We start from the raw sequence: 13,523 nt of genomic DNA on the forward strand, positions 1-13,523 counted from the left end.
AAAAAAAAGTCTATAATGCTGATGTAGGATGGGTATAAGAAAGATGTCAAACCAGATTAGGTCAGAACGTTTCCTGAGAAGTGAAACTGGAGCTGACCTCAGCATTATGGAATTTGAAAAAATGGGGATAAAAATGACAACTCAGGAGGGCTGTGTATTGGTTGGTTCTCCATATTGCTGCTGTGTCTTCCTTTCTGTAAAATTTGAGAGACACTTATGATATAAATAGTTCTTTTTTTTAGATAGATAGATTAAAATAGATTAAAGAAGGCATTCAGCTTTTGTATATTTAAATGACACAAACAAAAGAAAAGCATCTAACTGTTGAGTCTGTCTTTTTAAGTAGCAAAGTTTATTGGTCATAGCAAGGCGTATTGTTAAACAGAGGAAAGGCAGGGCAACTCAAGCTTTCCTACAGTTAAGGAAATTAGCATGTAAAACCTCACAAGTACCAATCTCCAGACAACTCCTTGTACAACATGCAGGTTAGTGTAGAAATAGGAGGATGAAGTTTATGAATGCACGACTAAAAATATGATGCAGGAAAGCAAGCTTAGATTGGTGGGACATTGGTGCCACCTCTGGGGAGGTACAGGTTGCACCAAAACAGAACTGGGACCAATTTTCTTGTCAGTACTATTGGTAAAGATTTAAATGAACTTGACAGTGGCATAGTAACAAGAACATAATATTAGAAAGGAATGTCAAGGTGCACATGAGAGACAGGTAGCATTGAAGGAGGAAAGGAGTTAGTTGTTTTTTGATTAGTGGGGGTGGGGCAGTAAGAAAATATAAATTCTGTTAGTATCTATGTATGTGGTCAGTAAAACTGGAAAATTGCAGGTGCATGTCACTGTGGAAATATGTCATTGTGGGTCTCAGGAAGACCTGGCTTAAAGAAGGGCAGGACTAGGTATTAAATATTTCAGGTTTTCAAGCCTTTAGGAAAGGAAGGAAACTGAGGCAGAGTGCAGTTTTATTAAGGAGAACATTGCACTGCTGGAGATGAGATGTCTCAGAGGGATTAAGGTCAGAAAATATTTGGCGAGAACAAAGGAATAAAAAAGGAAATGATTACCCTGATGATGCTCGATGCAGGGTACTAAATATTTTTCTCTTTGGCTCCTCTTGAGTATTCTTTGATTTCAAAAAAATATTTGAGGGATGTGTGTGTTGCCGGCCGGCCAGCATTTATTGCCATCCACAGTTGCCCTTGAGAAGCTGGTAGTGAGCTGCCTTTTTGAACTGATGCAGTCCACCTTCTGTGGTTTGACTCAAAATGCCATTGGGGGGGACTTCCAGGATTTTGACCCAACAACAGTAAAGGAACGGCGATATACTTCAGAGGCTACTTTTTGGTTTTCAGGGACTACTTTTCATTCTCACTGACTCCTTTATTAGATGATGCAGCCACATACTAACATTACATCATTTATTTGTGATGGGATTTAGGATATTTGATTTCACACAGAAGCAGAATTAGAAGATGTCGTCAACATCGTCAATAGTTATGGGTTTAACTTAATTAACTTCATAATACCCAAAGAAAGCGGTAATTTCTTAGATTCCACAGTATTTAAATTGATACAAAGAACAAGACATAAGTGTTCTGCAAAGTGGTTGTCCTGTCTGCATTTTGTCTCCCCAATGTAGGCCAGACTATATTGTGTGTAATGAATAGAGTGAAGTGTAGGCAAATCACTGCTTCACCCAAAGGTGAAACCTTGGGACCTTGATAGGGAAGAGGGATGAAGTAAATGTTGCATCTTCTATGATTGAATGGAAAGGGAAGTGCCTTTGGGGTGTGGGGAGGTGATGGATCCACTCCTCCTTCACCTTGGTCCACTCCTCCTCCACTCCCAGTAGTATATATCCATTGGCAGATTCTTCAATTTAACACATCAAGGAATTGAGATCATTTATTTGCTCCATTTCAATGGTATATGAGAGCAGAGGATAGCATTTATTAAAGAGATTCTTGGTACCTGTGAATTCAAATATTGTGTACCTGTTAATGGTGTTAATACTGTACATTGCACAAACTATGGCCACCACTTTTGCCCCAAACGATGCCCAGTCGACGTCAAACTCCCATGGAAGCGAATAGCGTTTTAAAAAATTTGAACTATAGGTAAAATTAACCTGCATATGCTGCAACTTTGTAGTAAACAGACAAGTTGTTTCCTCCCCTAACAGGGTGTTGTCATCAAGCCAAAAGACATTTTGTCAAACATTCATCGGAATCTGATATGCATTTCAGTACTAGTGTGCTGCCGGGGATAAAGGCTTTATTTCAAAATGACTAGAACAGAGGGACCTCGAATATCTGAATATCAATTATCCGAATTCCAGCTTATCCAAAGAAGGTCTCAAGGTTCCGATTCAAGCATTACATCAGAGAGGTGTTTCCAACACTGATCATGTCTTTTGTTTAGAATGATTAAAAATGGGCTTTGCTCTCGCGCTCTCTCGCACTCGCTCTCTCTCTATCTCTCTATCTCTCGCTCGCTCGCTCTCTCTCTCTATATCTCTCACTCGCTCGCTCTCTCTCTATATCTCTCACTCGCTCGCGCTCTCTCTATATCTCTCGCTCGCTCGCTCTCTCTCTCTATATCTCTCGCTCTCCCCTCTCAGGGGTGTTCCCTAAACCCCCTTCCCCAGATAGTCTCTCCAACATTGTCCTGTACAGGGCAAAGGTGGAACCTGTCAAAAAGTTGTGTGTGTGCCCTACTTTCAGACTTTGTGTCTGCTCAGAAACAAACCCTGATACAGAGAGAGGGAGCAAGGCAGGCAGACCGAGGAAAAAGGTAGCTTCAGAAAACTCCGAGGCCCAGAGGAGAGACATTGAATCAATTAACTGAATAATCAGTTACCCGAATGAAATACTGCCCGCCCATCTTGTTCTGATATTCGAGGTTCCTCTATACTGTGTCAAACAACATGCCCCTTTGACCATTCTTAGTGAATATCATGATGAATGGGTTCAACCAGGAAAGATAAATTATTTTGATTGAGAGCAAGGTCATGGATGTTGTCAATCCCTACTGCATTTCCTGTGCGAACACCCTGAACAATCAAGACACTTGTCTGGTCTGTTTTTTCATCTAACTAAGACTAACAGTTGTCCAATTCCTGCTGCATCTCCATCTGGTCCAACCAATCAGATTTTTTGATTGATGCTGTATAAATTGGTGCTCTCTTTCGGAGTTTGGTTTCTTGCATGAATCCTGATGAGGGCAAATCGTAATGAAGTTTTGATTTTGTCTTTTGTTAGCAATGTTTACTTTCTATACTATTCGGTAGTTAGTGGTGGATAATAACTAGGCTGAGTAAGGAGTGTTCAAAGGGGTATTGAAATTCCAAATAAAAGAAACCATAGTGAGAGACTCACATAAAAGCTAATTCAAAAGTCTGTCTTAATTATATAAGTAGTTCAAGGATGGTAAAGGGAGGACTTAGGCTGCATGGGAACCAAAACATGGCTTTGGGCATGGAGGCAGAGTTCATGGATGGGCTATGAAATGAATTATTTGCACTTGTCTTTACCAAGGAGGAGGATGCTGTGGAGGTCATGGTGAAAGAGAACATAATTCATTCACTTGAAGACATTTAAAAATGATGAGGATTTTTTTGATATGATTGTATTTCAAGTTAATAGGGTACCATGACCAGATGAGATGCATCCAAGAATTCTGTAGGAAGTGAGAATGGAAATTGTAGAGCACTGACCATCATTTTACAGACATTTTTAGACTCCAGGGTTGTGCTAAATGTCTGAAGAAATTGCACATGTTACTCTCTTGTTCAAAAGTGGTGTAAAGATAAACCCTCGGCAAATATCCATCAGTTTAACCTTGGTGTGAGAGAAGTCTCAAAATAATAATTTGGGATAAAATGAACAGTCATTTGGGCAATCATCCTAACTGAGGAAAATTGACTTGGAGTTGTTGAGATCCAGTAATGTTTAACTGACTTGCTGTTTTTGTTTTAATGATGTAACTGAGAGGGTTGGCAATGGTAATGTTGATGTGGTATCCAGAGACTTTCAAAGAACATTTGATAAAGTACCGGACAATAGACTTGTGAGCCAAGTCAGAAGGTGGAATAAAAGGGTATTGTGGATACAAAATTAACTACGTAACAGGAAACCAAGAATGAAGAGACAACCTAAAATAAGGAGGAGCACTCCATGCCCTCAGATCCAACCCTGACTTTGTAATTAAGCCTGCTGATAAGGGTGGTGCTGTTGTTATCTGACAGACAGACTGACATTTACATTGCAGAGGCTGAGTGCAAGCTCCCAGATTCCTCCTTGTATCTTCCCCTGGACTATGACCTCCCCCATGGCACATAAGGATATTGATTCCACTATGGTCACCAACTTCATTTTATGTCGTGATCTCCCACCACTATGACCACCACTGCTTCTAAGCTCATATAGGCTCCCAAACCCGCATAGTTTGCTTTTATCTCCTTCCCAAATTCCACAAACAGAAATACCCAGGCAGACCCATTGTTTCTGCCTGCTCCTGCTCCACAGAACTCATCTCTTCTCACTTCGAATCATTATCATCTCCCCTTGTCCAGTCCCTTCTCACTGACATCTGCGATTCCTCTGACACTTTCAGTTTCAAAATTTCCCATTTGTGGGCTCCAGCAGCTTCCTTTTTACTGTGGGCATGCAATCCTTGACATGTCCGTCCCCCTCCCAATCAGGATGATTTCAGGGCTCTTCGCTTCTTCCTGAAACAAAGGCCTGAACCAATCCCATCAGCCACCATCCTCTTCCACTTGGCCGAACTCATCCTCACTCTAAACACACTTACACTCTTAACTCCTCTTACTTTCTTCAGGTGGATACCTGCATGGGCCCTGGTTATGCCTGTCTCTTTGTGGTGTATTTAGAATTTTCAGTCCTCTTCCTGTCCCCAACTGCATCTCGCTCTTGCTCTCTCTCTCTCGCTCTCTCTCTCTCGAGCGCTCTCGCGCCTCCCATCCCTTCCTCACTATCTCTGTTTCCACTTCCAGCTGGCCACCAATATCCACTACAAATCCACCAACTCCCACAATTACTTGACTATACATTCTCACACCCTACTTCCTTTAAGACACTATTCCATTCTCACACCCTACTTCCTTTAAGACACTATTCCATTCTCCCAGTTTCTCCATCTCCATCACAGCTGTTCTGATGATGTCAACTTTGACAAGTGGGCCTTCGAAATAGCCACCTTCTTCTTCAACCAAGGATTCTCCAGCGGTGGTTGACAGACCCCTCAGTCGGGACTGACCCATCTCCTGCACTTCAGCCCTCACCCACTCTTTCTACTCCCACAACAACGATGGGGTTGCCCCTTGTCCTCGTCCATCCCACCAGTATCCATATCCAGAGGATCATTAGCTACCATTTCCCCTCCCCTCTCGTTCCCTGGCCAGCATCTCAGTATCAGGTTTGCTGCTGTACTCCAGTGAAGCTCAATGTAAGCTGGAAGAATAGCACCTGCTGTTCTGTTGGAGATCTCTACACCTTCTGGACTCAAATTAAGTTCAACAATTTTAGGGCTTGAGGCACCTTTTCCCAGGTCCTTACCCCAATTTGCATACACCAGGCCTTGCTATCACGTGGTCTGCTTTATAACTGTTAGCTATTAACAGTCCCTATTAGCAGCTGTTCATTCTCCAAGGCTGACTATTGTCCATTCCTTTAATTGTCCAACTGTTCTCTGCCTTTGGACTCTATCTTCACTTACGTTTACTCCTTACTGCCCCTCTTCTTCCCCCCCCCACCCCCCAACCCTATGTTCTGCATAAAAACAACTTTTTCCTAGCTACCATCAGTTCTGAAGAAAGGTCGCTGGACCCGAAACATTAACTCTGATTTCTCTCTGTAGATGCTGCTGGACCTGCTGAGATATTCCAGCAATTTCTGTTTTTGTTTCTGATTTCCAGTATCGACAATTTTTTTTCTTTAAGAACTAAAATAATGGTTATAAATCTAATGATGTGAAACAGCAGTGATCTGAACTTCAATGACTTTTGCACATTTTAAAGTGGTAAGATAGGTTGAGAGCATGATTAATAAAACTTCGAGCATCCTTGGCTTTAGTACTAGGGACAGAGAGGACAACAGCCATGTAGTTCATGTTAACCACATCTAACACATCGTTTCAAACTCAGCTGGAGTATCCCATCATGTTCGAGACAACACTCTTTTGGAAGGATGTGGTGACATTCAATTCGGATAAAGAAAGATGCAAGAGAATGATTGAGTGCTTAGAAACCTCATTTATAAAGATATATAGGAGAAAAAATTAGATTAGATTCCCTCCAGTATGGAAACCGGCCCTTTGGCCCAACAAGTCCACACTGACCCTCCGAAGAGTATCCCACCTAGACTCATTGCCCTACCCTACATTTACCCTTAACTAATGCACCTAATACTATGGGCAATTTAGCATAGCCAATTCATCTGACCTGCACAACTTTGGATTATGGAATGAAATCTGAGCGCCCAGAGGAAACCCATGCAGACACTGAGAGAATGTGCAAACTCCACACAGACAGTTACCCGAGACTGGAAATGAACTTGGGTCCCTGCCGCTGTGAGGTGAGCAATGTTAACCACTGAGCCATCTCTCTCATTGAAGAAGTGAAGATCGCAAGGAACTTTGATAGAGATGCTTATAATGATGAGAGTTCTGGACAGGATAGTTTGATAGAAACCATTCCCGTTGATGAAAGAATTGCGAATCACAGGAAACAGAGTTAAGGTAATTGGCAAAAGAGGATTTATGGTGATATGGGGAGAAACGTTTTCCTATCATCTGAATGTTTAGTGCATATTCAGTCAAGATATTTAAGAGGAAAATTGAATCTTACCATAAAAGAATGAACGTACAGGGCTGTGGAATGCAAGTGGAAGAATAATGTTAGTTGAATAGTTTCTTCAAAGAACCAACACATACACAATATGTCAAAGGACCTCCTTTTTGCTGTAACAATTCTATGAAATACATTTATTGCTGGTCATCAGGACATTTAATGGAAGCAAGCTACTAAACATCGAGCTGGACATGCCATAATTTGAGGAATGGAGCAGCTTCACAACCATTTTCATTATCTGTTCCTTTCTTCTCAGCCCACAGAAGGATAACCAGACCACTGCTGATGTTAAAACTGTGCAACTGTCACTCTTCACCCTGGTGAAGGAATTTATCACCAAAGTAATTACAGCTGAGGAGTTGCACTGCATCATCTCTTACATGGCAACAATCAGTGATGATGATCAGGTAAAATTGGTGCAAATGTAATTGAGAATTCATACGTGTGAGCCCCATGGTAAATCCACTCATTCACAGTATTGAAACCAGACTGATGTGCAAACGGTTTGTCCCTTCCCCAACATCCATTTGCAATTTATCTTTTTGCCTATTGTTTTTATGCTCAAACTCAACTAGGTGAACTTATTAAATTGAATACAGAGCTCAGCTTGTGCAAATAAGTCCTATTCTACTGAACAAAGAGACCTTGGAGTGCAGGTTCATAGCTCCTTGAAAGTGGAGTCGCAGGTAGATAGGATAGTGAAGGCGGCGTTTGGTATGCTTTCCTTTATTGATCAGAGTATTGAGTTCAGGAGTTGGGAGGTCATGTTGTGGCTGTACAGGACGTTGGTTAGGCCACTGTTGGAATATTGCATGCAATTCTGGTCTCCTTCCTATCGGAAAGATGTTGTGAAACTTGAAAGGATTCAGAAAAGATTAACAAGGATGTTGCCAGGGTTGGAGGATTTGAGCTATAGGGAGAGGCTGAACAGGCTGGGGCTGTTTTCCCTGGAGCGTCGGAGGCTGAGGGGTGACCTTATAGAGATTTACAAAATTATGAGGGGCATGGATAGGGTAAATAGACAGTTTTTTTCCCTTTGGTCGGGGAGTCCAGGGCTATAGAGCATAGGTTTAGGGTGTGAGGGGAAAGATATAAAAGAGACCTAAGTGGCACCTTTTTCATGCAGAGGGTGGTACGTGTATGGAATGAGCTGCCAGAGGATGTGGTGGAGGCTGGTACAATTGCAACATTTAAGAGGCATTTGGATGGGTATCTGAATAGGAAGGGTTTGGAGAGATATGGGCTGGGTGCTAGCAGGTGGGACTAGATTGGGTTGGGATATCTGGTTGGCATGGACGGGTTGGACCGAAGAGTCTGTTTCCATGCTGTATATCTCTATGACTCTAGTATGTCCTTTCCAAAATCAACAAAATGTTCTTATCACAGTATTTCCCATTCAAACTTTTTGCTTTGCCAGGACCTACAAGTTGTCTTAACAATAATTTACATTTTCATTGCGTCTTGAATATTGAAAAAAATCTCTAGTACTTCACGAAAAATTAAAAGAAAAAAGGTCAACCAAACCCAAACAGATTTTAGGATTAGCGATTTTAGCCAAGCAGATAATTTGAAAGAATGTTCTGAAAGATGGAGAAGTGGATGCTTTCATTTGGAATTCATGAAGATGATGGCTGAGATGGTTGAAAGCATTATATAAGGACAATGGACAAAGGATATAAAGGTGTCGCGTAAGAGACCAGAGTCGAGGAATTAGGATTTCCTGAAAGGGTTGTATGGCTGTAAGTGCTTGCAGAGAATGAGGGATTCATGCACATGGTGAGAACTTTAAATTTGAGGACTTGATGGGATCTTTGGAGGGCAGATTAAAATCATGTGTAACACAGAGAATCAACACAAACTTCAGCTGGTTTACCCATTGTGATATATAACTATACTAATAGCTACAACAGGGTACTATACAGTGTCAACACAGCAAGTAGTTGGGAAATGCATAGCTTCAGTGCCATCAGGTTACGGGAAACAAAGCTTTGCCATCTGACATTGATCCTATAAATTTCTAAAATCTGGATTATATATCACTATCCATGACTTGCCTAATATTTAAAGTGTTGCTAGGGTCCTGTAATGTGGGCCAAAGCTTAAAATTTTTTAAATGAAACAAAATAAAGGGTTTATTCCCTTTCTAAAGTCCTATATACTCTTGTTAAAACAGAAATGAGTCTAATAGTTTGAATTTATGGAACGAAGAGCTAATTAATAAAATCCAGCTGGTGAGTAAGTGAATATAGAATATTTTTCATGCAGTAAGTGATGTCAAGTGGGTCAACGCTGCAGCCATTTTACTTTCAGAATGATCCCACAATCTTATTATGAATGACTGAGTGACAAGATAATCGGTTATTTTTGGTGATGTTTGATAAAAATCAACAGGACTCGAAGCTGTTTGGCAAGCAGTGGAAAACAGCCTGTTTCCCACCTGCTGTCTTAGATTAGGTGGCTGAAGTTCTCATTGGAAATAGACAAGGACCTCAACACTGTATTACCCATTTGGTGCAATTTTGGATTGTTAAATATGCTCCCACAATCCTGCCTTAGTTCATTGTTGAAAGCTGATGAAAATTAAGTGCCGTGTTGCATTTGGAAGATCAGTTTTTGGGGCCAGGATGAGCAATCTAGATTTTTCTGCCATTTCAAAAACAAAACTGTATTCACTTGCTCACCAACTGAATTCTCTCTGGCCGTACCCACTCCTGTGACCTTGATTATTTTGATCACCCCTTCATGGTCAAGGAGAATTTCTGCCTTCTGTTATTAAAACTGGAAACACCACGTAGCAGCTTACCAGTAAAATTTAAATGATCCCTGAACATGAAAATATCATAATTGCTGCACCATTTGTTATATCATCATACATCAAAATCACCCAAGGGATTTTCATTTTAACATTACATTTCCAACAGTGCAGCATTCACTTAGTAATATGTCACCTTGAATTATATATCCAAATTCGAGGTTGGGATTTGAACTCTCACCTTCTAACTTATAGGTAAGCGAATGACTACTGAACTGAGTTTAACATTTACTAGGGATTGAAAATGCTTCAGATCAAATGTGTTATGTGGTCTGATGATGATGTAACTCTTCTTGTTTTGCTTGCTATGTTATCAACCCTAGAGGATAAAAGTTTTGTGTTTTTCAGCTTTGTGGTATTCTGGACATCTTGCTCAGTCTGTTAAAGGGAGGTCCTTCCAGAGACCAGCTCTTTACCTTGCTGTTTGAGCCTGGCAATGTGGAAGTGTTTTACTCATTGATCCTACAGAAGAGGTATTCTGATGAAGTGCGTGAGAAGATCTTTAGGGTGAGTTGGTCCTGGGCACATACGTGTACCTTGGCAACATAGGAGTTGTGAGAAGAAAAGACTGGGGTCCCATGTGTTAATCTTCTGTCATGCTGGCAGTCACATATGACAATAGAATTGTTTACTAATCAATTTCTGTTAGTCTACCACAGATATGAATGAGACTTGAGGAAATTCTGAAAATTCAAGAAAAACACACTCCTCCTGAACATGCTATACTTAGCATGTGTCAAAAAAAGATCCTGTAGCCTGATGGCTACAGAATTAAATACAAAGTAAGACACTGACACAATCCATTCAGCATAGCTAATGTCACCAATTCTGATGAAAAGTCATCGACCAGAAACGTTCATGCTTTTTTTCCCTTTAAACTGCTGAATATTTCCAATATTTTCTGTTGATGTTTCAGATTGACTTCATTTACAATAGTTTGTTTGTGTTTTATTTTATTATTTGTGCAAGGAGTAATTCTAATCCTATAGACTACTTTTATTCCCGTAGCTCCTTAATCCTGCTCAATCCATTTAAAATTAATGCTGGGCTTATTAGCTCATGAGTTTAAACCCCACCATGTCAAACTGTGAAATTGAACTGAATACATTTGTTAATTTATGGACAACACAAAGAAAGCACGATGGCCGTTAAAAAAAATGCCCAGCTGGATTACTGACATTTTGGAGAAGGGAATCAGCCACCCTGAGCTCTCAGAATGTGCAAACTCCACACAGACAGTCACCCGAGACTGGAATTGAACCTGGGACCCTGCTGCTGTGAGGTAGCAGTACTAAGCACTGAGCCACCATGCCACCCCTAACTATCCAAGGAAGACCCATAGCAAAAACTTGACATCCTGAACAGACAATTGGTCCCTAGATTGAGAATGCAGATTATTAGTCTGCAGGTCAATGGGCACATACGGCAGGACAACTCATGACTTAGTGGAACCTAGAGTGCAGGCTTTGTTTACTGTTGTTCCCTTTCCTGCTGCTTTATTTCATCATTTAGATGTTGTTACCCAAGGCATGGCATAGCTTAATGGGCAAGTTGTTGCCATTTTGAATGATTTTAGCAAATGTTTCACGGTCGTTATTGTCAATGCCACTTTGTGTCTTTGCAGCATTTCTTTGTCCTCCCCTGGAACATGAGCCATTTGAATTGAGCCAAAGGACCTGGTGGTGGAGGCACCATGTCCAGTCCATCAAAGCTGGTCTTGCAGGAGTTTTACTCTACATTAGTGTCCTGTTACACACTACCTCGTTTACATTTTGGGAGGCTATTTTTCAGTCTTCCAGGGTAGAAGTGACTTGTATAAGAAGGATGGGTTGCACTTGAATTGGAAGGGGAACAGTATCCTGCAAGGAGTTTCAAAATGTTAATTCTGTTTTTCTCTCTCCATGTATGCTGCAAATCTCTTGAATTTCTCCAACATTTTCTATTTTTGTTTCAGATTTCAAGTACCCACAGTATTTTGCTCTTAACACCAGGTTCCCTGTTAGGCTGACTCAATAAATTTATGCTGCATTTAAAGGTGTAATAAATCTTAGTACTAAAATCTAATGATCTCATAAAATTTACACTTGTAACACTATGTGCTGATTTAGAAACTTTGGGGACGTAACCTAATCTTGAATAGTAACACAAAACAAGTAATTGAGACAGCAACCTATTTTAAAATTCCAAATGAGTCAAATTGGTCTCAAAATGTTAACTCGGTTTCTGTCTATATTAATGATGCCAGACCTACCAAGGTTTTCCAGCAGATTGAGTTTATATTTCGTAATTCCTTTGGATTGAAAGGATTTGTCATCTGCTTTGTTTTTATGACTAGCTAATGTACAAGATGTTGAAGTATGACAAAGTTCACGAGAGATGCAAACTGCGACTGAAGCTTAAAGATATTGGCTACCAAGGTCTGACCTCCTTCCTGAATGAATTTCCTGCCTCAATGTCACTCATTCGGTGCTTGTCAGAGCAGGTGCTGTGCTCAGGTAAGTATCTAATGTTGCTTCAATCCCATGTCACAGTCTAAAGGTACGCAGCAAGCCATTCGGGACTGAGCGAATGAGAGTCTGTGGAATTTTCTACCACAGTGTATTTGAGGCCAAAACATTGTACAATTTCAAGGAAGAGTTCGATATAGCAATTGAGGAAGAAAGGGTCCAAAGATAGGGGGAAAAGCAGGAACAGATTGTTGGGTTTGATGATCAGCCATGATCATAATGAACGGGCCAATTGGCCTTTTCCCACTCCTATTTTCTCAGCTTCAATCCCTAATTGACCTTGAGAAGGTGATTGTGAGCTGCCTTCTTGTACCATTGCAGTCCAGATGGGATAGATAGTGGTGTTTGGAAGCATGTTTTCAGGATTTTAATTCCGCGATATTGAAGGAGCAGCAATATACTTCAAGGTCAGGTTGGGAGAAGCTTTGAGGGAAGCTTGCAGGTAATTGTCTTCCCATGCAAAAGCTGCCTTTGTCCTTAAGTGGTCAAGGTTGGAAGGTATCCTCCAAGGAGCCTTGGTGAGTTGCTGCAGTGTATCTTGTAGATGGTGCACACTACCGCTACTGTGTGTTGGTAGTGGAATAAGTGAAGGTTGAAGGGGTTGGGTGGTTGCCAGTTAAACAGGCAGCTTTTGTCCTGGATGGTGTTGAGCTTTTTCAGTATTAATCGAGCTGCACACTACCAGGCAATTGGAGAGAATTGCATGGTACTTTTGTAGATAGTATACAGATATAGGGCATACAAGAGTTGACTTTGACGTCAAGGATTTCTGATGTGCTCTTATAGCCATTGTATTTACATGGTGAATGCAATTCAGTTTCTGGTTAATGGTGGTTCCTATTATGTTGGTAGTGCGGAATGCAGAAGTGTTAATACTATTGAATGCCAAAGAGAAAGTTTGATTCTCATTTGTTGGGTATGGTCATTGCCTGTCACTTACGTGATTAAATATTATTTTACACTTATCGGCCCAAGCCAAAACGTTATTCATTTTCCTTTTTATATTTGCCTAACATCACTTGAAGGTGGTAATTCTTTCCCAAACTTCCAATTGCATCTATTTCCCAGATTCACAAAAGTAATACCAGTGATTAATGAATTAATTGAGGACAGGTTACGTAAACTTGGTTTGTATTGCCTTCTGCATTGGAGATTGAAAATTATCTGATCGGTGCGTTTAAATGTTAAAATGATTTGACATGAACTGTATAGACAGTAAAATAGTTTCCAAAGTAGATTCACTCTTCTAAGAGAAGAAATTCAGCAAATTTGTGTACAAACAGCAACAGGATAATGGTCAAGTGGTTTGTTGTCAGTTATGT

At 40.7% G+C, this 13,523-nt stretch overlaps 1 protein-coding gene across 4 annotated transcripts in view; it reads left to right on the forward strand.

Annotated features, from left to right (window-relative positions):
* The window catches only part of nbeal2 (neurobeachin-like 2), a 227,775-nt gene that overhangs the window by 134,347 nt on the left and 79,905 nt on the right, over nt 1–13,523 (forward strand). For all 4 annotated transcript variants that reach the window (XM_072570079.1, XM_072570081.1, XM_072570082.1 and 1 more), the window contains 3 exons: nt 7,139–7,289; nt 10,043–10,201; nt 12,030–12,189. In XM_072570079.1, coding sequence (XP_072426180.1) covers nt 7,139–7,289; nt 10,043–10,201; nt 12,030–12,189 — 470 coding nt within the window. The remainder of the gene's footprint in view (nt 1–7,138; nt 7,290–10,042; nt 10,202–12,029; nt 12,190–13,523) is intronic.

This window comes from Chiloscyllium punctatum, chromosome 5 (assembly GCF_047496795.1).
Source record: "Chiloscyllium punctatum isolate Juve2018m chromosome 5, sChiPun1.3, whole genome shotgun sequence".
In the NCBI taxonomy this organism is placed as follows: Eukaryota; Metazoa; Chordata; class Chondrichthyes; order Orectolobiformes; family Hemiscylliidae; genus Chiloscyllium; species Chiloscyllium punctatum.